This window comes from Eleutherodactylus coqui, chromosome 13, assembly GCF_035609145.1.
Source record: "Eleutherodactylus coqui strain aEleCoq1 chromosome 13, aEleCoq1.hap1, whole genome shotgun sequence".
In the NCBI taxonomy this organism is placed as follows: domain Eukaryota; kingdom Metazoa; phylum Chordata; class Amphibia; order Anura; family Eleutherodactylidae; genus Eleutherodactylus; species Eleutherodactylus coqui.
In genome coordinates, this window is record NC_089849.1 from 92023420 (window position 1) to 92048870 (window position 25451).

Genomic DNA, 25451 nt, shown 5'->3' on the forward strand with positions numbered 1-25451 from the left:
GAGTTACGTGTCTGCAAGCTGTGGAGGATGCTTCACGCTCCTGCAGCACTGATCCATCCAGAGCAAACGTATAAGGGGCCTGTCCCACGGGACGGGACGCAGCGCAGACGCGGATATTGCCAACCGGTGAACATTATGTTGTGTATTTAATTGCGGAACGTCTTACGGAATTTCTAGTGTTTTTTTACGCAGACATTAATTGCATCTCGGGTACGATAGAACTCCATAACACTTCCGCAAGACGTCCTTAATTCTACAGCCGAACAGTTTGCCGCTGTGGAATTTAATCTTGCGGTTTTGAAGTAAAGACGCACGGATTTAAATATATGCGGAACGCACAATATGTGCGCTGTGAAGAGAGCGCTCTTGCCAGCTATCGCGCATATCCACACATTCTACTATACTTTTCACATCGATGCGGGACACACCCAGGCCGTGATTAAACAGGTTGTGCAGCCCAAATGAGCGTAAAAACGCAGAATGTGAGGGAACCCATTGAAATAAATGGGTTCAATTGTCTGTGTTTTGCGCACACAAGAATGCACAAACAAAATGCAGAAGCCCTTAGGCTAACATCACACAGGGGTGAATATCAGGCCGTGAATCGCATACAATTTTGCAGCGGATGCGAGGCATTTTTATATTAACCCTTTCCAATCCACTGTCTGATGTCTGAAGACATTATGATTTAAGGCTGTACAGCTCCGATGTTGGAAGACGTCCGTCGGGGTTCTCTTACTGTATATTGCCAGCCTCTCTGCTGTCGGAGTCTCTCCAACGTGTCGCCTCATGCAGTACTGGTTTTAGCCAGCAGATAGCGCCATTGTATAACAGCAGAAAAAGAGTAAGCCCCCTAGGAAAACCAGGATACAAATTGGATTGGAAAGGGTTATAACTGCCTCACATCACTTCTGGGAAGTAGTGATCCTCCGCTGCTGTGGAGGACCGCAGAGTGTCTCCCATTGAAAACAATGGGAAACACTTGCCAATCTTCAGACGCTCCTGAGCACTGCACCAGAAGTGATGAGAGGTATTTTTGCCAGAAAAACACCTCGCATTGGCGTGAAAACGCACGCTGGTGAGCACGATGTCAAGCTGACAGCCACCAAGGGGCAGAGAGGTAGCTTCTCCGGCAGCTACCATTGGCTGCCATATGATTCAGCAGCCGACGTATTCCAGCTAGAAAGATAGTTCCAGGACTATTTTTTCTTGATGGCGTAAAATTGCCCGGCCGAAATGCGCCATTTTGGCCGGCCGGGCTCTTTTACGCGGTGGGAAATCCTGCATCTGATTTGATGCATTGGAATCCAATGCATCAGATGGTAGCGTATATTGGGCGGACGTGAAAACGGCGGCCGATATATGCTCGTGTGAAAGAGCCCTCAAGCTGGCACTTGGTAAGCAGACTCCTCCTGTATAAACCTGTCAGTCATGTATTATAATGGATTTCAGTTGTCCTCTTATAGCAAACTCTATAACTTTTTGCAGACTCTCCAAGAAGTCTTTCAGACCGAAATGATCATTGAAACCATTAAAAAGGCAATCAAGGACAAAATGGCTCCCTTGAAAGTAGCGCAGACACGTCTTGATGAACGGACCAGGCGCCCCAATGTGGAACTGTGCCGTGATATCGCCCAAATACGGTAAACTCCTTATATGTATTTTCTTAAAGAGAAACTCCAGTGTAAAACTTATTACTTATCTTGTCCTTATCCTGTACTGATCCTGAGTTGCATCCTATATTATACTCCAGAGCTGCACTCACTATTCTGCTGGTGGAGTCACTGTGTACATACATTACTTATCCTGTACTGATCCTGAGTTGCATCCTATATTATACTCCAGAGCTGCACTCACTATTCTGCTGGTGGAGTCACTGTGTACATACATTACTTATCATGTACTGATCCTGAGTTGCATCCTATATTATAATCCAGAGCTGCACTCACTATTCTGCTGGTGCAGTCACTGTGTACATACATTATTATCCTGTACTGATCCTGAGTTACATCCTGTATTATACTCCAGAGCTGCACTCACTATTCTGCTGGTGGAATCACTGTGCACATACATTACTTATCCTGTACTGACCCTGAGTTACATCCTATATTATACCCCAGAGCTGCACTCACTATTCTGCTGGTGGAGTCACTGTGCACATACATTACTTATCCTGTACTGATCCTGAGTTACATCCTGTATTATACTCCAGAGCTGCACTCACTATTCTGCTGGTGGAATCACTGTGCACATACATTACTTATCCTGTACTGCTCCTGAGTTACATTCTGTTTTTTTACCCCAGAGCTGCACTCACTAGCCTGCTGGTGGAGTCACTGTGTACATACATTACTTATCCTGTACTGCTCCTGAGTTACATCCTGTATTATACTCCAGAGCTGCACTCACTATTCTGCTGGTGGAGGTACTGTGTACATACATTACTTATCTTGTACTGATCCTGAGTTACATCCTGTATTATACTACAGGGCTGCACTCACTATTCTGCTGGTGGAGTCACTGCGTACATACATTACTTATCCTGCACTGATCCTGAGTTACATTCTGTATTATACTGCAGAGCTGCACTCACTATTCTGCTGGTGGAGTCACTGTGTACATACATTACTTATCCTGTACTGATCCTGAGTTACATCCTGTATTATACTCCAGAGCTGCACTCACTATTCTGCTGGTGGACTCACTGAGTACATACATTACTTATCCTGTACTGATCCTGAGTTGCATCCTACATTGTACTCCAGAGCTGCACTCACTATTCTGCTGGTGTAGTCACTGTGTATATACATTACTTATCCTGTACTGATCCTGAGTTGCATCCTATATTATACTGCAGAGCTGCACTCACTATTCTGCTGGTGGAGTCACTGTGTACATGCATTACTTATCCTGTACTGATCCTGAGTTGCATCCTACATTGTACTCCAGAGCTGCACTCACTATTCTGCTGGTGGAGTCACTATGTATATACATTACTTACCCTGTACTGATCCTGAGTTACATCCTGTATTATACCCCAGAGCTGCACTCACTATTCTGCTGGTGGAGTCACTGTGTACATACATTACTTATCCTGTACTGATCCTGAGTTACATCCTGTAGATCTTTTATTATAAAAGTATAAAACATAACAATAAAAGCAAACTGTAACAATAGTAAATAATAACAATACAACCGTATACAGAGATAAGGCCCTTCACCCAGAGTCCAAGGTCCACAAACAAAAGAAAACCCCATGTCTGGACTCCCCTCCCCCCTGCCGCACACTCGCACACACACTCGAAACAAAACACAATATACCTAAAAGAAGAGCATCCAGCTATCCAGAAAATAAAACTAAAACTAAAGCTACAGGTCCAGCCGTACCGCACTGAGACCCCATCATAAACAAAATTAGGCAATAACGTAAACATAACATATATATATACCAATAATTAACTAAATATGAAAATAAAGACCAAGCCAACCGGCATACAAAAATAACTAAAGAAATTGTTTTTCAAATTTTTTTTTTTTTTTTTTTTTGGGCCCCCAGTGCAGCTCGGGGGCCAAGCCTGCTCCACCAGTCCGTGCCCAGAGTTCTAAAGTTCAGGACGTGCCAAGCCACACCGGGGTTTTTTTTTTTTTGTAATATATAAACTGTACAACACTCTGCCTGCCGCAGCCTGGGGGCCATGCCCGCTCCACCAGTCCGTGCCCAGAGTTCAATGTTCGGGACGTGCCAGACTACGGCTCAAGGCGTGAAACCACTCCCCCCAACCCCCCACCCAACCTAACTACCACCCAGAACGTGAATATATACATATAAACATACATTAACCAATATACATGACATACACGATATACATTAACATAACCCGAAAGCCTAAGGTCGGCTCACCTGCAGCCCTACTTCACTCTATCTTGCCCAAATCAAAACAAAAAGCTTTATGGTGTACTCACAGCCCCCCACCGGGATTGGAGATGATAAGCCGGGCACAGATATCATAATGTACTATCCCTTACATTTTCTCCCTATTCTTTCCCTAATTTGCCCTAGACTGTCCATAGTCTGCCCCTCAGTCTGACCCTTCATGGAAAACTGTCCCTGCCCTATCCCTCCTCTCTCCCTATCCTGTCCCTATTCTCTCCCTACTCTGCCCCTAGAAAATTAAGAAGAAAAAAAAATGTCCCTAACGAAATACAAGCCCTCTCCATAGGAGGGAAGTCTTAGATGTGCCCAGCTTCTCATACTCCAAAGAACGCACCTTCACCAGGTCACCCAGGATGTTCCTACAGACCGTATCCATGGGGAGGATTTTCAGCTCCGTCGAGATTAGACACCGTGCACTCCAGATGTGGAACCTGACCACTAGGCTAACTAGAAATAAAGTGCAGCGGTCCCTGCCACCAAGGCCTCTGAACGCTCCATAAGCCCACTCCGCATAGGAGAGGTGTGCCAGCTGAGGCCAGCCTATGGAGACCCCTACCCGTTGGTATACCTCTGTATTAAAGGGGCACTGAAGCAGGAAATGCTCCATGCTTTCCAGCACGTCGCTGCACTCCTGACGGGGGCAACCCCTGTCAATCAGAGGCCTGCTCTTCAAGTTACCCCTTACATACAGTCTCCCGTGAAAGCAGCGCCAAGCCAAGTCCCAAAACTTCAAGGGGACCCGGGTTGAATTCAGTAAACGTAACCCTCCCTCCAGGTCCCGACTTGGGCAGTCCTTGAGCGCCAGGGGCTTCTGGAAATGGGTCAACAGGACTCTTTCGTCGAGGAGCCTCCTTGTCAGAGTCCTGATCTCCCACATCCCCAGACCCCACCGGCGTATCACCTTCAGAACCAAGGTAGCGTAAGCCGGGAGATGTCCGTGCTGCGTGCGAAGGTCCTTCACTCGCCCTCCTGTCTCCCATTCCTGGAAGAAGGGCCGAAACCATCCCCGGCAGGAGTAGACCCACGGAGGAGCCCTCTCTTGCCAGAGGTTGCCTATGTTGATCTTAAAAAAAGTGTTTACAAGAAACACCACGGGGTTGACCATAGACAACCCCCCTAGTCTCCTCGTGCGGTATGTAACATCTCTCCTGATCAGGTTCAACCTGTTCCCCCACAACATTATGAAGAACAGGTTGTAGACCCGGGTCCAGAGAGGTTCTGGCAAAATGCATACGCTGCCCAGGTAGATGAATAATGGGAGCAGGTATGTTTTGATCAGGCTAATTCTTTCCCGAAGGGTCAAAGACCAACCCTTCCACTGGTTTACCTTGTGAGTTGCACCATCCAGCCTGTCCACCCAATTTTGCATGGGGTAATCCCCCTGGCCGAATTTGATGCCAAGTACTTTTGCTGAAGTTTGGGGCACCGGAAGGGTGTCCGGGAGATCAAACGTAGGATCCCCCCTTCCTAACCAGAGACTTTCACACTTATCCCAGTTGACCATAGACCCGGAAGCTTCCGAGTAGCGGTCCACCTCCGACACCACAAACTCCGCCTCCTCTCTCGAGGACACGAAGAGCGTGACATCATCGGCGTATGCCACTGCCCTCAGGGTAGCCTCCGGCACCGCCTGGTCCATCCCGACCCCTGCTATAGGTCCACAATCAACCCTCCTAAGGAAGGGATCTATCGCAAACGCATACAACAGGGGACTTAGAGGACAGCCCTGACGGACGCCGGACCCCACCTCAAACGGGCGGCCAAGCCAACCGTTCACCAGCGGGAAAGTCTCAGCCCCTGCTTACAATGTTCGCAGCCAATCAACAAACCCCACTGGCAGGCCGTATCTCAGAAGGACTGACCAGAGGTACTCGTGATTAACCCGATCAAACGCTTTGGCCTGATCCAAGGACAGCAGGTACCCCTCCCAGTGGCCAGCCCTACCCTGCTCCACTGCCTCCCGGACACCGAGAACAGCGCTAAAGGTGCTACGGCCTGGAACAGAGCAATGCTGGGCCCCCGAGAGGAGCCGGGGTGCAAACTTGACCAGCCGATTAAACAGCACTTTTGCCAGAACCTTCCTGTCCGTATTGAGAAGCGCTATGGGACGCCAGTTCTCAATACGGCTCGAGTCTTTACCTTTTGACAGAATGATCAAGGCCGACCTCCTCATTGACTTTGGCAGAGTGCCCGAGGAAAGACACTCATTGAATACCTCCGTCAAGAGGGGACTCAAGAGGTCCTTGAAGGTCTTATAATACTCGGATGTTAATCCATCCGGACCTGGCGACTTTTTGGGCCGGAGCCCATCAATCGCCAGTCTAACTTCCTCTTCTCTGATCTCTTCTGTCAAAACGCCAAGAGAGGTGTCTACCCCCGGCCCAGGGACAGCTTCAGCCAGGAAAGCCGACATCACTTCCGAATCTAGATCCCTCTTTCCCAAGAGTTGCGAGTAGTAGGATCTGACGACCTCCAGGATCCCTGATCTGGATCGATTCAGGGAGCCCGTGCTGTCAATCTGTCCAGTGACCACTTTACTATTCACTGACATCCTACAGTTTCTGTAAGGGTCGGGCGAGCGGTACTTCCCGAAATCCCTCTCAAAAACCAAGGATGCGTGTCTATCATACTGGCACGTCTTGAGTAAAGATTTCACTCTGGAGATCTCCTCGCGGCTACCTCCAGTCGAAACGAGATGTTCGAGTTTCCTCCTCAGGCCGTTGTACAGGCGGTACCTGTCCAGGCATCTGAGGTTGGAGAGCTCACGGAAGAACCTCGCCGCCCTCCTCTTGAACATCTCCCACCACTCTGACTTACTGCTACAGAGATCCAGTAATGGTACCTGGCTCTGCAGAAAATCCTCAAAGGACTGTCTTATCTCTGCTTACTCCAGGAGTGATGAATTCAGTTTCCACAAACCTCTGCCCATCCGGGGGGTCTCTGCAACATTCAGAGAAAACAATATTAGACAGTGGTCGGAGAATTCCACCTCAACAACGGACACTGGTGAAGAGATGGCTTCCTCCTTCAAATAAAACCTGTCTATTCTAGACCTGCTCTGACCCCTATAAAAGGTGAATCCCTCGTGGCCTGGGGTGTGCCGGATGTGGACATCCACCAGGCGAGCCTCGCTAGCTATACTATTAAGTGCGACGCTGTCAAAAGTCAACCGCCTGTCTCCAGAGCCTCCCCTATCGCGGGCTCTCGTGACTGCATTAAAGTCACCTCCAAAGACAACTTGGCGGCTGGTAAAAAGGTAGGGCTTGATCCTCATAAAGAGACTCTTCCTGTCCTTTTTTGACTGGGGACCATAGATGTTTACAAGTCTCAATTCTTGTCCCTTCATGAGGACATCTAAGATCAGGCACCTTCCCATTTCTAATTCAATTACTCGTCGGCATTCGACCGCTGCGGTAAAAAGTACCGCCACTCCGCTATACGGCTCGGCCGCAAGAGACCAGTAGGAAGGGCCTGACCTCCACTCCCTTTTTGCCTTATGTATGGCTGCCAAATCAGACAGCCTGGTCTCCTGCAAAAATAAAATGTCGGCTTCAACGCGGCCGAGAAAATCAAAGGCCGCAAATCTAGCCGTATCAGACTTAATGCTGGCAACGTTAATTGATGCCAGAGTCAGCGGAGTGGGTGCCGCCATCATGAGTGATTAAATTAGATGGCTTTCTTCCTCACACCCGCTTCTTCGGGGTCGGAGGAAAGCCCCTTGCTTCTTTTTTTGGACACAGATGTGTCCATAGCAGGGGATCCCCCGACCCCATCGTCCTTGTCTCCAGGCTCCAGAGTAGCCCCCTCCCCGGAAGGAACTAAGCCTCCACGAGGAGGAGACTCAGCGCCCCCCGTTGACCCTTTCTTTACCCCAGGCACCTTGCCCTTTGCTTCCCCCTCAGAGGAGGAAGAGATGTCTTGAAGGGCCCGGTACCTATTGGAGAGTCCAACTGGAGGCGAGCAGGCTTCTCCTTCCAGTACTTGGCCCGGGGTGGGAGAAGATCTTGAATCCCCCCTTCGCTTTCTCCTAGTGGCACCTAGCTTACGCCGTTTCTCTAGCCACCTCTTTCCTTCCTCATCCACACTCTCATAGTGGGAGGAATCTGAAGAGTTGGTCTTTCCCTCCTCCCTCTGGATCCTCCTGTCCTCTTCATCCACTTCACTGTCCCTCAAGGCCTCAGCCGCAAAATTTGCTTCAGGAACAGGGGCCACCATTGACCCACCTGCTGTGGGCGCTCCTGTCAGCTCCCTGCTCCGTCTGCGTTTGTCCTGACGCCTCTGCTCAGAAGGCGTCTTTTGCTGGTTCTTCCCTGGCTCCTTAGCTCCTCCACCTCTGCTAGTCCCCTCACCCCCGGAGGCCGCACCATGGCCCCCATCCGTAGGGGCTGAGACCGCATTGGCAAAGGAGCGTGGACAACGACTGAATGGGTGACCGAGATCACCACACAGGTTACACCTAATCTCCACACAGGAGGCGGCTAGATGACCCAGACCCCCACACAGAGCGCACTTCAAGGTCTTACAAGCGGCGCTCAAGTGTGAGGGGTCGCCGCACCTGTGGCAGAGCTTCGGCTGCCCCTGGTAAAAGGCCAGGATACGATCCCTGCCGAGGAAGGCTGCAGATGGTATGTGTGCCACTGAGTTACCTGAACGCTTCAGCTTGACCATAAACGTCCAGGCCCCGGACCAGATGCCGTGCTAATCCCTGTTCTTTCTGGGCATGTCCGTCACCTCTCCATATCGACCGAGCCACGTCATAATATCAAAACAAGAAAGTGACTCGTTACGAGTCAAAACGGTCACCTTCTTGACTTCGTTCTGGCGAGACACCACCTGGATGGCAAAGTCTCGCCAGCCGGGCTCGTTTTTCATCAGCTCGTAATTCCCCCAGAAGAGTTCTAGACCCTCTGGGCGAACGAAACTGATGTCAAACTCAGACGTGCCGAAGGGATGGATCAGGGCAAAGATGTCAACCGCCCTGAAGCCCATCTTCAGTAGAAGCTCCACTACCCTCGCCCTCGGGGGGCATGTATCATTGCCTCTCCAGCGAAGACGGACCACATTCCTACGACCTGCGTCCTGCCCGGGTGTTGGTAGGGACCATACGGTCTCCCCCCTTTGCTCTCGGAAGGCCCCTAAGCCGTGTCTCTCTGTCCAAAGAGACAGGTTCACCTCTCTTCCTCCAACTGTAATTGAACTCTCCCCCTTCCGTAGAGCCCCCAGGAGGCGCTGTTGCAATACGCCCTCTCTAGAGCCTGGAGACAAGGAGGACCCCTCCCCTCCAGCAGCGACACTGGCATAACTCCTACCAGCTGTTGTCGCCGCTGGAGGGGCGACTGGAACCTGTGATGTGCCCTGACTATCCCCAGAACCTGTGCCTATATTTACAGTGGGTGCCCCTGTGCTGAGAACACTAGCTGCAGCCCGTGCCTCCGAGTGCGTCGGAGCATCAGACACGCTGGCCGCACCAGACACATCCACCCCTTTCATACCAAGACCTTTCATACCAAGACCCTCTGGACCAGACTTGGGGTTAGAAGCAGGGTTTGTTTTTGCCTTGGTAGACCTTGGGGGTGGCACTGCTGCCCCATCTTGCGTAGCTGCAACCACCGTAATGACCCCCCCATGGTCAGCACTCTGCGTTCCGGCGCTTTTAGTTTTTTTATTTTTGCCTTTTTCTTTACTTTTGCCAACAGCCTCCACATCACTGGGTGCCTGGGACCTAGACTGGGACCTAGACTGAGGGACTCCTGCAGACCGACCTGTCGCACAGGGGATCCCTGATCCCGACCCCGCAGCACCCTCCGCATCACTGGCCTTACTGGCGCTGGCAGTTCTACCACTGCCATAATCCTTTGCCACCTTGCCTTGTCCTGTGCTGGCCGCCCTGCTGGCTGTTTCTGTCACTGCACTAACTGAAACAGGGACAGAGGACCTGGCCAGTTTAACTCCTTTATCCCTGTTCCCATGTTCAAAACCCACTGCAGAGTCAGAAACCGGGGTTCTCAGGGTGGGGGTGCCCTGATCCGACTTTGCAGCCAAACCAGCGCCCCCCGTCACATACACAAATTTCTCCTGCACCAAATTCTTTTTTTTCCCTTTTTTCGCCTTGATTTTCACATCCTCTTCTAGTAAATCATCACCAAACTTAAGGCCGCTCATATTGGGGGGGGATTCCAACAGCCTTATCTGCTGCATTATTAAAGCGCCCCCATCGCTTTTATCTTCCTCTGGATCTGAATCCCCGGAGGTTAGAGGCAGCGCAACCTGCTCCGGCCGGAGGCTGCTGGTGGTTGTAGTGCCACTCTGGGTCTGCTCTCCTGAGCAGACAGGCTGCTCCCTCAGGCTATCCTCAAAGGCATCCTCGTCAGTACAGTCACCACCGCTGTCTCCATCGCTGGAGTGATCAGCCTTCTTGTGACCACTGTGTCCTGACGCCATTTTGGAAAATCTATCACCGTTAAGTAACTTTTCCCTAAAGGGACCACTTTGCTCTAGAATCCTGTCCCTCTCTTCCTTGCAGCTCTGTATGCAATCTTTACAGTCCTGTATAGTCTTGCTTATTACATCTTTCTTGCCTTTAGCGGCGGTCTGGTCCTTTAGCGACCTGGCCGACCGCAGCTTCTCCTTCTGCAGGAGGATTTCTCTCCCCGCACGCTCATAGTCTGCCATGCTGGTGGCCAGACGGGAGGCCAGCTCTACCACCGACTCCCCTTTCCTGCGATCACTCCACTGCGGCTTACCTCCTTTGCTGAGCGTTTGGCTGCGAGTTTGACTGCGGGTCATCATTTCGCTTCCGGCGCTGTCAGATGCAGCTGCACCAACCTGCTGGGCCATGTCACTGCGCCTGCGACCCGGACCCTCTCTCTTCGCAGCTTTACTAGCTGCTCCGGCTTTCCTGGTTGTTGCTGCTGAAACCACGTATGCCGCCAGCGCCGCTGATGGTGTTGTCGCTGCCTTCTCAGCATTCCCCCCCTCCGACCGAAGCCGGGGGGGGGGGAATTGCGTGACTCCATAGAACAAGAAGCCCAGATGAGTGCACTGATCCTGGGATCCAAAACAGGCTTCCAGCTGGGACTGCAGCCACACCTTGGTTCTCTGAGGAGCTCCAACAAACCACACCTTACTCCAGAGTTGCACTCACTATTCTGCTGGTGGAGTCACTATGTATATACATTACTTACCCTGTACTGATCCTGAGTTACATCCTGTAGATCTTTTATTATAAAAGTGAAAAACATAACAATAAACAGAACATAAATATCGCTCACTTGGCATAAGACATAAACATAAAACCAAAACAAATCATCACTTGTGGTAACTGTACTTTGCCTTACTTCAGCACAAAGGAACAAAAGCAAAAGGTCCATCTGGTCCAAACAATACACACCGCACACTACACCAACCTGCACTCCAAAACTACACTCACTCATCCTCACCAATACATATATACTACATACTACATATAACAATAAACCCACATGTGAGAAACATATCCCTAACTCACAGGATCCAGCCTGAAATCCCCAAAAAAGAAGAAAACGTGACTAATAACCGAAGCAATGATATAATAACAATAATGCAAACAATAACAAAGTAACAATAATAAGAAGAACCCAATACCCTTTTTTTTTTTTTATGCCCACCACCTAAAGAATAAAGCCTTACATAATCCTAAACTAACCCTATACCCAGACCAAACCACCACACACCCCAAACAACCCCCTACGGTGCAGCCTGGGAGCCACGCCTGCATCCCAAGTCCGTGCTCAATGTCTATGTCCAGGACGAGCTGAGCTGCACCGCATACACACACCCTGCCCGCCGCAGCCTGAGGGCCACGCCCGCACCAACAGTCCGTGCCCAGTGTTCATTGTCCGGGACGTGTCAAGCTACGGCTGAGGCATAAATCCCCCCCCCTCCCCCCAATAAACCCCCACCCAACCTATCTAGAACCCCTAACCCTATATACAAAACAAAACATATAACATATCTTATACTACACAACTACAAACCAACACTACATAATAATACCCGAAAGCCTAAGGTTCAGTTACCTGCAGCCGTACATACTTCATCTTTGACCGAAAACAAAAACTCTACTAGTGTCACACTCAGCCCTCCACCAGGACTGGATATGATAAGCCGGGCACCGACCAAATAGAGAAACACTATCCCTATAGTTAATCTGTCCCTACAATGTCCCTACTCCTTCCCTAAAACTTACCCTCAGAGAAACTGTCCCTACCTCTCCCTATTCTGTCCCTACAAAGACCCTAACAATAAGAAGACTGTCCCTAACGAAAGACAAACCCTCTCCATAGGAGAGAGGCCTTAGTCGTGCCCAACCTCTCATAATCCAGAGAGCGCACCTTCACCAGGTCACCCAGGATGTTTCTAGTCACCTCATCCGCGGGGAGGATTTTCTCTTCCGTCGAAACTAGACACCGTGCGTTCCAAATGTGAAACCTGACCACTAGGCTGACTAAGAATAAAGTGCACCGGTCCCTGCCACCAAGGTCCCCGAATGCCCCATAGACCCATTCCGCATACGAGAGGCGTGCCAACCTGGGCCAACCAATGGAGGCTCCCACCCGTTTGTACACCTCTGTATTAAAGGGACACTGAAGCAGGAAATGCTCCATGCTTTCCAGTACGTTGCTGCACTCCTGGCGGGGGAAACCCCTATCCACCAGAGGCCTGCTCTTCAAGTTGCCCCTTACATACAGTCTCCCGTGGAAACAGCGCCAAGTCAAGTCCCAAAACTTCAAGGGGATCCTGTCAGAATTCAATAAACGTAACCCTCCCTCCAGGTCCCGACTTGGGCAGTCCTTGAGCGCCAGGGGCTTCTGGAAATGGGTCAACAGAACCCTCTTATCGAGGAGTTTCCTCGACAGAGTTCTGATCTCCCACATCCCCAGACCCCACCGACGTATCATCTTCAGAGCCACGGTAGCGTAAGCCGGAAGATGCCCGTGCGGCGTGCGAAGATCCTTCACTCGCCCTCCAGTCTCCCATTCCTGGAAGAAAGGCCGAAGCCATCCCCAACAGGAGAATACCCACGGAGGAGCCCTCTCTTGCCAGAGGTTGCCTATATTGATCTTAACAAAGGTGTTTACGAGAAACACCACGGGGTTGACCATAGATAACCCCCCTAGTCTCCTCGTGCGATATGTGACATCTCTCCTAATTAGGTTCAACCTGTTCCCCCACAACATTAGGAAGAACAGGTTGTAGACCCGAGTCCAGAGAGGCTCTGGCAAAATGCATACGCTGCCCAGGTAGATGAATAAAGGGAGCAGGTATGTTTTGATCAGGTTAACCCTTTCCCGAAGGGTCAAAGACCAACCCTTCCACTGGGCCACCTTCTGAGTGGCACCATCGAGCCTGACCACCCAATTTTGCATGGGGTAATCTCCCCGGCCAAATTTGATGCCGAGAACTTTAGCCGAGTCCTGGGGCACTGGAAGGGTGTCTGGGAGACTAAATGTAGGATCTCCCCTTCCTAACCAGAGACTTTCGCACTTATCCCAGTTGATGCCGGACCCAGATGCTTCCGAGTAGCGATCCACCTCTGCCATCACGTACTCTGCCTCCCCCCTCGAGGACACAAAGACGGTGACGTCATCAGCGTACGCTGCCACCCTGAGGGTGGCTTCCGACACCGCCCGATCCATCCCGACCCCCGCCATAGGCCCACCATCAATCATCCTAAGGAAAGGATCAATGGCAAACACGTACAGCAAGGGGCTCAGAGGACAACCCTGACGGACGCCAGACCCAACCTCAAATGGGTGGCCGACCCAACCGTTCACTAGCGGGAAAGTCTCAGCCACCGCGTACAATGTCTTGAGCCAATTGACAAACCCCACTGGCAGGCCATATCTCAGAAGAACAGACCAGAGGTACTCGTGATTAACCCGATCAAACGCTTTGGCCTGATCCAAGGACAGCAGGTACCCCTCCCAGTGACCAGCCCTACCCTGCTCCACTGCCTCCCGGACACCTAGAACAGCACTAAAGGTGCTACGGCCTGGAACAGAGCAATGCTGGGCGCCCGAGAGGAGCCGGGGTGCAAACTTGACCAGCCGATTAAACAGCACTTTTGCCAGAACCTTCCTGTCCGTATTGAGAAGCGCTATGGGACGCCAGTTCTCAATACGGCTCGAGTCTTTACCCTTTGACAGAAGGATCAAAGCCGACCTCCTCATTGACTTTGGGAGAGTGTCCGAGGAAAGACACTCATTGAAAACCTCAGTCAAGAGGGGACTCAAGAGGTCCTTAAAGGTCTTATAGTACTCAGATGTTAAGCCATCCAGTCCTGGCGATTTTTTGAGCGCAAGCCCATCAATCGCCAGTTTAACTTCCTCTATGTTGATCTCCTCTGTCAAAACATTAAGGGAGATGTCATCCCCTGGCTCAGGGACAGCTTCAGCCAGGAAAGCCGATATCACATCTCGATCTAGATCCCTCTTTCTCAAAAGGTGCGAGTAGAAGGATCTGATGACTTCCAGAATCCCTGATCTGGACCTGTTCAGAGATCCCGTACCGTCGATCAGTCCAGTGACAACTTTACGATTCACTGACATCTTGCAGTTTCTGTAAGGGTCAGGTGAGTGGTACTTCCCGAAGTCCCTCTCAAAAACCAAAGATGCGTGCCTATTATACTGGCACCCTTTGAGCAAAGACTTCACTCTGGAGATCTCCTCGCGGCTACCTCCAGTCGAGACGAGATGTTCGAGTTTCCTCCTCAGGCCCTGATAAAGACGGTACTTACTCAGGCTCCTGAGGCTAGAGAGCTGGCGGAAGAACCTCGCAGCCCTGATCTTGAACATCTCCCACCACTCTGACTTACTGCTACAAAGATCCAGTAATGGTACCTGGCTCTGCAGAAAATCCTCAAAGGACTGTCTTATCTCTGCTTCCTCCAGGAGTGATGAATTCAGCCTCCATAAGCCTCTACCCATCCGGGGGGTCTCTGCAACATTCAGGGAAAACAAAATCAGACAGTGGTCGGAGAATTCCACCTCAACAGCAGAAACTGGTGAAGAGATGGCTTCCTCCTTCAAATAAAACCTATCTATTCTAGACCTGCACTCGCCTCTATAATAGGTGAAACCCGCGTGGCCTGGGGTGTGCCGGATGTGGACATCCACCAGGCGAGCTTCGCTAGCTATGCTATTAAGCGCGACGCTATCATAAGTCAGCTTGCCTAGGGAGCCTCCCCTGTCACGGGTCCTCGTGACTGCGTTAAAGTCACCCCCAAAGATCACCTGCCGACTGGTAAAAAGGTACGGCTTGATCCTCATAAAGAGATCTTTGCGGTCCCGCTTGGTTTGGGGACCGTAGATGTTGATTAGCCGAAGCTCTTGTCCCTTCATGAGAACATCCAGGATCAGGCACCTCCCTATTTCTAACTCGATAACCCGTCGGCATTCAACCGCTGCGGTAAAAAGTACCGCCACTCCGCTATATGGCTCGGCCGCAAGAGACCAGTAAGATGGACCAGACCTCCATTCCCTCCTTGCCTTATGCACAGCTGCCAAATTTGGCAGCCTGGTCTCTTGCAAAAACAAAATGTCAGCTTCAACGCGGCCGAGAAAATCAAAGGCCGCAAATCTAGCCATATCAGATTTAATGCTGGCAACATTAATGGATGCCAGCGTCAACGGAGCGGGTGCCGCCATCATTGGTGATTGAGTTAGATGGCTTTCTTCTTCCCACCCCCCTTCTCATCCGGGTCTGAGGATGACCCCTTGCCACGTTTCTTGGACACTGAAAGGTCCATGGCAAGGGGCTCCTCGACCTCGTCCTCCTTGCCACTGGGCTCTGGGCCAGCCCTCCCCCTGGAGGTCACCAAACCCCCATAAGAGGAAGGCTCAGCACCCCCTGTAGGCCCCACGCTTGTCCTGGGGACCTCTCCCTCTGCCTCCTCCGAGGACGAGAGAGCTTGGCACCTGTTGGAGAGCCCAACAAGAGGAGAGTTTGGATTGCCTTCCTGCACCTGGCCCGTTGCAGGGGAAGATTTCCCTTCCCTTTTTTTCATTTTCTTGGAGCCCTGCTTACGCTTTTTCTTTTGCCACTCATCCTTGCCCTCACCCACACTTTCATAGTGGGAAGAATCTGAATAAGTGGCATCCTCTTCCCTTTGGATCCTCCTGACCTCCTCATCCAGCTCCCTGTCCCCTGGAGCCTCAGCCACATGATTTGCGTCCGGAGCAGGGGCCAGCATTGACCCACCTGCCACCTGGGTTTCCACCAGCTCCCTGCCCCTTCCGCGCTTCTCTTGGCGCCTCAGCTTGGCTGCCCCAGCATGTTTGTTCTTCCTTGGCTCCTGGGCTCCATCGCCTCTGCTGGTCCCCTCCCCTGCAGAAGCAACCTCATGGCTCTCCTCCACTGGGGCCCTGACCGCATTGGCGAAAGAGCGCGGACAGCGACTGAATGGGTGACCGAGGTCACCACACAGGTGACACCTAATCTCTGTACAAGATGCCGCAAGATGACCTACCTCGCCACACAGAGCGCACTTGATGATGTTACAGGCTGCACTCAAATGTGTGGGGTCGCCGCACTTGTGACAGAGCTTCGGCTGCCCCTGGTAGAAGGCCAAGATACGATCCCTGCCAAGGAAGGCCGCGGATGGTATGTGGGCCACCGAATTCCCTGAACGCTTAAGTTTCACCATAAACGTCCAGGCTCCGGACCAGATGCCGTGTTCATCCCGGTTCTTATTGGGCATATCCACCACCTCTCCGTACCGACTTATCCAAGTCATGATATCGTAACAAGAGAGGGACTCGTTACGAGTCAAAACGGTCACTCTCTTGACTCCAGTCTGGCGGGTTACCACTTGTGCAGCGAAACTGCGCCAGCCGGGCTCGTCCTTCATCAACTCGTAGTTCCCCCAAAAGAGCTCCAGGCCCTCCGGGCGAGCAAAGCTGATGTCGAACTCAGACGTGCCGTAAGGATGGATCAGGGCATAGATGTCATTTGCCCTGAAACCCATCTTCAGCAGAAGCTCCACCACCTTACTCCTGGATGGGCACGCGTCATTGCCTCTCCACTGAAGACGGGCCACATTCCTACGGCCAATGTCCTGCCCGGTTGTCGGCAGGGACCAAACAGTCTCCCCCCTTTGTTCTCGGAAGGCACCAAGACCATGTCTCTCCACCCAGAGAGACAAATCCACAACTCTGCCCCCTACATTCATCGAGCTCTCCCCCCTCCTCAAGGCCTCCAGGAGGCGCTGTTGCAAAACGCCGTCCCCAGAGCCCAAAGACAAGGAGGACGCATCCCCCCTCCCTCCAGCGGCGACACTGGCATAACTTCTACCAGCTGTTGTCGCCGCTGGAGGGGTGACTGGATCCTGGCCCATCCCCTGACTACTACCCGAAGCCCCACCCTCCCGTACAGCTGATGGCATACCTCCCGGGGGATTGGGGGCATCCGGAGCTCCTGGAGCCTCTGCGGGAGCAGGGGCAGCGGCAGCACCGGCATTTATATCCATCACACCACTAGCACCTTTCTTTCCTTTTGCTGGACCAGGACCTGCTTCACTTTTATTTTTAATATTACACTTTCCAGCGGGCTGAGGCTGGAGACCGACAGAACCAGTCCTAAGTCCCGTATGATTGTCGGTAGGAGCCGTCTCTGCAGCCCTGGCTTCGCCCACTTTCCCACCATTCTGGGACTTGTTGTACTTTTTAGTTGCTTGGATGTTACCGCAATACTATCATGATGTGTGGGAGGATTGACAGGCTTGGCCACCACCCACTGCGCCCCCTCTACACCTGACAGGCGTTTTAGGGAGACAGGAGGGACAGCCAAGCCGCCACTGGTGGAACCTGATGCCAGACTGCCCCCCCCTCCCACTGGGGGGCAGCCGTCAGTGCCAGCACCTCCGGATTGGCCGCGACCCCTCATTCCATCTTTCCCACGGACCTTCTCTGCCTCCTTATCGCCTCCATTCCCACTACTGGCACAAGCAGGAATGGAGTTTTGGGCCGCATTAACCCTCTCTTCCCCAGTCCCCTGCACCGGACCCACTGCAGAGCCCGGGACTAGGGGTATACCAGGGCTAGCACCCCGATCTGACTTTGCAGCCGGACCGGAGTGCTTGGTGACGTACACAAACCTCTCCTGCACGGTGGTCTTCATCTTTTTTTTCTGTTTCTTTTTGCCCGTAGATGTTGTTTCAGGCATGTCGTCACCAAAGTACATATTGTGCATTCTTTCCGGGGACTCCTGCAGCATGATTTGCTGCATGATGAGGGCCCCCTCACCGCTGCTGCTGTCGCTGTCGTCGTCTGCATCCTCGGCATTGGACTCCTCCGATGTGGGGGGCAGGCTAACCTGCTCAGCAGGAATGCTGCTCCCTGCAGTTCCCCTCTGCTGTAGGGACGGCTGCTCCCCTGAACATACAGCCATCCCCTCTTGTGCATCCTCTGACTCATCAGAGCTGCTGTCGCTGCTCATATGCGCCATTCCAGAAAATCTCTCATCATTTAAGAGTTTTTCTTTAAATGGGCCGCTGGCCTGCAGTATCCTGTACCTCTCCTCCTTGTAGTAGTCTACTGCCTCCTTGCAGGATTTAACTCTCTCCGCTGCAGTAATTTTCTTCTTTCCCCGTGGGGCCTGATCCAAATCGCTGAGGGCAGTCTGTAGCTCCCTGCGATATTTCTGGAGCTGCTTTCCGACCTCCTTAAAGTCTTTTAAACTCGCAGCTATCCGAGACGCCATGGCGGTCACAGATTCACCCCTCTTATGCTCTCCCCAGCTGGCACTTGTAGGTGCTTTTGCAGCACTGACCTTGCTCTTGGTTTGGCCTCTGGTCTTCCTGTGCTCCACGTCCTTCCGGGGAGTCTGGGTGACGCTGCCTGTACCCCGGCTAGATCCTCTCCCCTCCTGGGGTTCATTCTTCCCCCCTCCCGACCGGAGCCAGGGGGGGGAAGCACGAGACTCCATGGCAAACAAGCCCAGAAATAGTGCACTGCTCCTGGGATCCAGCAAGAGCTACACCTGCCTCTTGCGACCACACCCTGGAACCAGCAGAGCTCTCAGACACACAACCTTCCTCCAGAGATGCACTCACTATTCTGCTGGTGGAGTCACTGTGTACATACATTACTTATCCTGTACTGATCCTGAGTTACATCCTGTATTATACTCCAGAGCTGCACTCACTATTCTGCTGGTGGAGTCACTGTGTACATGCATTGCTTATCCTGTACCGATCCTGAGCTGCAGCCTACATTGTACTCCAGAGCTGCACTCACTATTCTGCTTGTAATTGTAAACAGTCAGCAATCTTGTTGTCAGAAGCAGCTAGCCAAGCTTCTCAACTGCTGGGATATAGTTGGGCTAGGTTCACATCTGCATTCTGTTCTTTGTTTTTCTGTTCTGCCCACAGAATAAACACATCCTGCAAAATGCCAATGGCTCTTTTTTCTTCTCGTTTCCCTGTAGTTTGCCTCTGTTACACTTGGCTTACGATTTTTTTCATGGAAAAAGGACTGATTTGCAGGAATTTATTTTCCGCCTAAAATAATGGAAACCAAACGGAATGGAGCCGTCCGTTTTTTTCATTTTTTTAAACATTGGTGTCAATGGGAGATGTATACAAAGAGAAACTATTCCGTTTGTATCTGTTTTTGTTTCCATTTAGGGGTGTGTCTACACGGGGCGGAGATGCTGCGGAATGTCTGTAAATTCCGCAACATTCCTGCATCCAAAACAGTCAGAATCCGCAGCTGATGTCAGAAGACACAGCGCTCAGCCTCGAAATCTAGGCTGTCAGCACATTCCTCCACCCTGTATCCGATGGCCTCTAGTGAGCGCCACTGGTCAGGTGATGGCATTACCGCATCACCTGACCAGTGGTGCTGTATTTTGTTTTACCCTTTCAGTTTGCACCACTGTTAATAACGGAGAGTACATGGTGACGTGGCTCTTCCTGCAGTGTCTGGCGGAATTACACTTCCCAGCATTCAAATCACCAAATAAGCTCTGGACAGTCACTGGCCAAGCAGGCACTGCTTCCAGATTTTAGCTCTGAAACCTGCAGAATTGTGAATACAGCTCTGGATGTTTCTATTCACAGACAGCAAACAAGAACAGCAATCTAATTTGCAACTCTATAGCTGCACTCTGGCTTTATTCACACAGTCAGGCCGTATTCACACGTCTGTAAATTTGCAGCTAAATTTCCGTGCTAAACAATTGCGATCATCTGAAGCGTTGGATTCCAATGTATTCATGCAGATGAGCGATTTTTAGCCATGGACAAAAGTTGCACTGAGAATGATGGGACATTGGCGACCGAAAACGGCAAACGATTTTATACTTTGTCTCCACCGGACAGGTGAGTTAAATTCAATTTTCAGGCCTCATGTCCCCGGGAGGAGGGACCCGCTGCGGGATTCTGCATGGAGGATCCGCGTGGGCCTGAATTTCCTAGTGGACATGAGACCTAAGTGCTCCTGCACACTGCCGAGAGCGATATCAGGATGTGATTGACGCCCCGATATCGCTCTTGCAATCTTCCTGCAGCCCTGGATGCGAGGCATTTCTGCAGGGAAACAGCCTCCCATCCCAGCAGGGCTGAGGAATCCCCTGCAGCGCCAGCCCCATTGAATTCAATGGGAGATGCTCATGACCCTCCACCACTGCTGTGACAGCAGTGGCAGAGGACTCCCTGCGGCAAAGATTTTCGAGGGGGAGGGAGGGGGGCTTGAAATAAAAGCCCTACACCCTCACTCCGAAAATAATCCATGAACTATAGAAAAAAATATATATATTAATACATCACCTTGGAAGCGCAGTCATCTCTGGCGCGTCTTCTAGCAGATCCCCGGTACTCTTCTCTTCCTCTCCTTCTCTTCTGGCCGGTAATTTAAAAATCCCCGCCTCTTGAAAGGGCTGCCTCTGATTGGCTGAACGCTGTGACCATTCAGAGGCAGCGCTCAGCTGTCATTTAATGTCTGCTATAAGTGATCAAATTTTGCATTTGGGGCCCAATGCAAAATCACATATATAGCACTGCAGTCCTCTTATATAGCCGAAGACTCTTTAAATTCCTTCAACTTCAAGGTCCGGTGCAACTGCGATCTCTGCACCCCTAAAGCTATGCCACTGCTTCCACTCATCCAATCTTTTTTTCTTTTAATCCTTAGCCTTGTCCAAGAAGTCCATGAAATCAGCGACACCATTCAAGTCTTACAACAACGTCTCCGAGAAGCTGAAGACACCTTACAGATGCTGGTCCACACAAAGGCCAACCTTGAGCATGACTTGTCCATCAAGGCTAACTCTCTGTTCATCGATCAGGAGAAATGCATGGGCATGCGGAAAAGCTTCCCCAGCACCCCTCGACTGGTCGGCTACACATAAAGGGGGAAACAGGACACATACACTACGCCATAGGGCAGTACAGTGCCTTGTGGAAGTATTCACCCCCTTGATGTTTTTCCTGTTTTGTTACATTATAACCAGGAATGTAAAATTGATTTTAATTGGGTATTGTACCAGCTCATTTACATAACATGCCGACCGCTATGCAAAATATTTTTTACTGTTATACAAAAAGTACTTGAAGCAAAAAAAGAGAACTTTAATGTGTATTAGCATTCACCACCTGAAAATCAATACTTTGTGGAGCCGCCTTTTACTGCACTCACAGAGGCCGGTCTCCTGGGGAATATCTCTATTAGCTTAGCGCTTCTAGACTCTGGGATTTTTGCCCATTCTTCCAAGCAAAACTACTCCAACTCCTTGAAGATAGATAGGTTGTGTTGTGCCCAGCAGTCTTCAAGTCATGCTACAGATTCTGAATTGGATTAAGCTCTGCCTCTGGGCTTTGATTAGAAGATTCTTAAGGCCCATTTACACTGAAAGATAATCGCTGAAGCGGCAGTTTGAGTGACAGTTTTGAGCGATCATCTTTGCATAACTCTAAGTAGCTGATTCGCTACTTAAGAGTTAATGCAGGCGGAGCAGGATACCACCGCAACAGCTCAGAGAACAAAGCAGCTGTTTTGTATATGCAAATAGCTGCATTGTTCTCGACGCTTTCAGCTGGTGTCCCGCTGAGATACTAGCTGAAAGAATACTATCACCGCCGGCCGCTGAGAAAATCAGTGTGCGGTGCTGATAACAGTCATCGGTGATTTCTAGCTTGCTAGAAATCACCAATGAACGAATAGTGCACGAAAAGTGCACGATGGCCGTGTCTATAGACGCAATGGATATCGCTCAAAAGATGGCTTTTGAACACATTTTGAGCGATAATCGTTGTGTCTCTATGGGCCTTAAGACATTTCCATGTTTCCTCTTAAACCCCCCTTGTGTAGCTTTATCAATATATTTAGGGCCATTGTCCAGCTGGAAGGTCCCGGTCTCTAATCGGTGGCAGACTGAAGCCGGTTCTCCACCAGACTTGCCCGGTATTTACTGCCACCCATCTTTCCTTCAGTCCTGACCAGTTTTCCATTCCCTATAGATGAGAAGTACCCCACAGCATGATGCTGCCACCACCGGGCTTCACTGTAGGAATGGTGCTCTTGGGGCGATGGAAATGTTGGGTTGGCCAATAAGTTCAGTTTTAGTCTCATCTGCTCAGAGAACCTTCTCCCGTGTGTTTGGGGAGTCTGCTGCATGCTGTTTGCTCACCTCCAGATGTGCCGCATGCTGTTTGCTGACCTCCAGATGTGCCGCATGCTGTTTGCTGACCTCCAGACAAGTTTTCTTATGTTTCTCTTTAAGCGATGACTGTCTTCTGGCGGCTCTTCCATAAAGCCCCACGCTGTAGAGTGTCTGGTTATAGTGTCCAGTGCACAGACACTTCCATCACTGAATCTTTGGCATCCCTTCAGATTTATCATTGGTCTTGTTGAATCTGTGGTTAGTGCCCTCCTTGCCCGATCTGTGGGTTTTGCTGGGCGTCCTTCTCTTGTCAGGGTTGTAACTGCGCCATATTCTTTCCATCGCGTTATAATACATATAATGGCGCTCTGTGGAAAGTTCAGAGTTTTACATATATTTTTTATGACACATCCCTGATCTATACTTCTCCACAACTTTACCTCTGACCTGTTTGAAGGGTTCCTTGGTCTTCATGTTGCTTGCTTAGTAACGCTATCTTTTCTCCTTAGGGCTCATGTCCACGGGCAAAATAAGAATTAAAATCCGCAGCGGATTTTAACTCTTCTCCCGCGCGCGGATCCGCACCCCATAGGGATGCATTGACCACCTGCGGGTAGATAAATACCTGCGGATCGTCAATAAAAGTGATTTTAAAAAAAATGGAGCATGAAAAAATCTGGACCATGCTCCATTTTCATGCGGGTCTCCCGCGGGGACGGCTCCCGTGGGCTTCTATTGAAGCCTATGGAAGCCGTCCGGATCCGCGGGACACAAAAATCAGATTTTACTCACACGCTCCGGTTCTTCTCTTCGCAGCGGCGCCATCTTCTCTCAGTCACAGCCGGATCATTTTGCTTCGGCCCGGCGCATGCGCGGGGCACGTCACCGACGTCATCATGCACATCCGCCGAGCCGAAGAAAGAAGATCCGGCCGCGACGAGAGAAGATGACGCCGCAGCGAAGGAAGTATCCGGAGCGTGTGAGAAGTAAGTTAATTCTGATTTATTCCTATTTTAAGCGCTCATGTCCGCGGGGCAGGAGGGACCCGCTACGGATTCTACATGGAGAATCCGTAGCGGGCCTGATTTTCCCCGTGGACATGAGGCCTTAGGGAGAGCACCTAGACGGTGGGTGAGGAGACTCAAAAGGCCTTTCATGCTCCTTTGGGTAATATGCAAATAAGGAATATGGAATAATACTTCCACAGTGCCACCTATTGGAAGGCAGTGTTCCTTCTTAGTCATTGTTACACGGCTTGTATAAAGAGTCCAACTTTGGTTTGAAGGAATTCTGCCTTCCAACAGGTGGTGCTGTGGAGGTATTATTCCAGCTTTCTTATTTGCCTTCTTATTCGTGAAGCAGACTCAAGCGCCTTTTGGACCAGGTGTATTTATACTGACATCACGCGACAGAATATGTGACACTTTGATTGTACACAGGGGGCCTTATTCAACTAATTATATGACTTCTGAAGTTAATTCGTTGGACCAGACCCTATTTAGGGGGTTTATAGCAAAGTGGGTGAATATATATGCGTTCAATTTTCAATTTTTCTTTTTTTTTTTTTTTTTAAACAAGGCATTTTTGTTCATTCCGCTGTAACAATTTGGACTATATTGTCGGTTCCAGTACATGAAATCTAAATTAACCCTTTCCAATCCACTGTCTGATGTCTAAAAACATTCTGATTGAAGAGCTTCGATGTCGGAAGATATCCGGCAGGGTATTCTTATTGTAGATTACTGGCCGCTCTGTTGTCGGGGGGCCTCTCCAGCATGTCCCATACCGCAGTACTGGCTCTAGCCTCCAGATGGCACCATTGTATAATGGCAGAAAGAGAAAGCCCCCTAGGAAACTCTGAATCTAAAATTGGATTGCAAAGGGTTAAAGATCATTTTAATTTCAGGTCATAATGCAGCCAAGCAGGAAAAACACCAAGGAGGTTGAATACTTTTGCAAGACACTGTAATATAGGATGCTAACGATTGTCACTCTTGGTGTGTGCTGGCTTTTTGTGTGGGGTTTGTTAACACGAGGCCACATAATTTGGTTGTTGTAGAGGTAAATAAAATGGATCTATTGTCCATTTTATCTAAGGTCTGGATAAGTAATGCAATGCATATATGCAAAGACTCCACCAGCTGAATAGTGAGTGCAGCTCTGGAGCACAATGCAGAACCAAGTCAGGATCCAAACAGAAGTATGTACTCAGTGATATAACAAGCACAATATTGAGTAAATTGGGTAGATTTACTTAGGCTGCCTGTCCACGGGCATTGCGGAGCCGCCGCCAGGGAGCAGGAGCCAGCTGACGGATCTGCGCTGTCAGCCTATCTGCTCATGCTGCGATTTGCCGCCCGCAAGCGGAGAATCACTATGATTCTACTCTCGTGGAAAGGGGGGCTGCGCTTTCCATAGCAACGCTATGGAAAGCGTTTACTGCGTTCCCCGCGGCCGGATTATTGCCGTGGGGAATGCAATGCAAAACCGCCCATGGACAGGCAGTCTTAGACCAGAGGTTCATACACCAGAATAAGTAAATTATGTACTCCTACCACAATTGTGCCTCTTCATACTCTTGTTGCATCTGTCCGCATGTCTGTGAACCAGATGAAAGCCTGCGCTGGCACCGAGCTGCTATAGGTTTCTGTCATAATGTTCACCAGGTTTTGGAGTACATTATAGTAAATTTGACAACCATGCACGGCCATAACCCCCTAAAGTTAGGCTCTACCCACCATTTGATAAAAAGAAAAGGTCCTGGCGCAAAAGCTTAAAAAAGACGCAGTTTTGGCAGACGCTCCACAACTGCATTTTAGGATGCTAAAAAATTGGTATTCCAGAGCTCAGTAGATACGCTCCAATGTAATTACCAAAT

General features: G+C 50.4%; 1 protein-coding gene across 1 annotated transcript in view; it reads left to right on the plus strand.

Annotated features, from left to right (window-relative positions):
* Positions 1-24664, plus strand: part of TEKT3 (tektin 3) — a 57725-nt gene extending 33061 nt beyond the window's left edge. The window contains exons 7-8 of the mRNA XM_066587751.1: positions 1489-1643; positions 21106-24664. Of these exons, the coding sequence (XP_066443848.1) occupies positions 1489-1643; positions 21106-21322 (372 nt within the window). The 3' untranslated portion in view covers positions 21323-24664. The remainder of the gene's footprint in view (positions 1-1488; positions 1644-21105) is intronic.
* Positions 24665-25451: the final 787 nt, after the last annotated feature.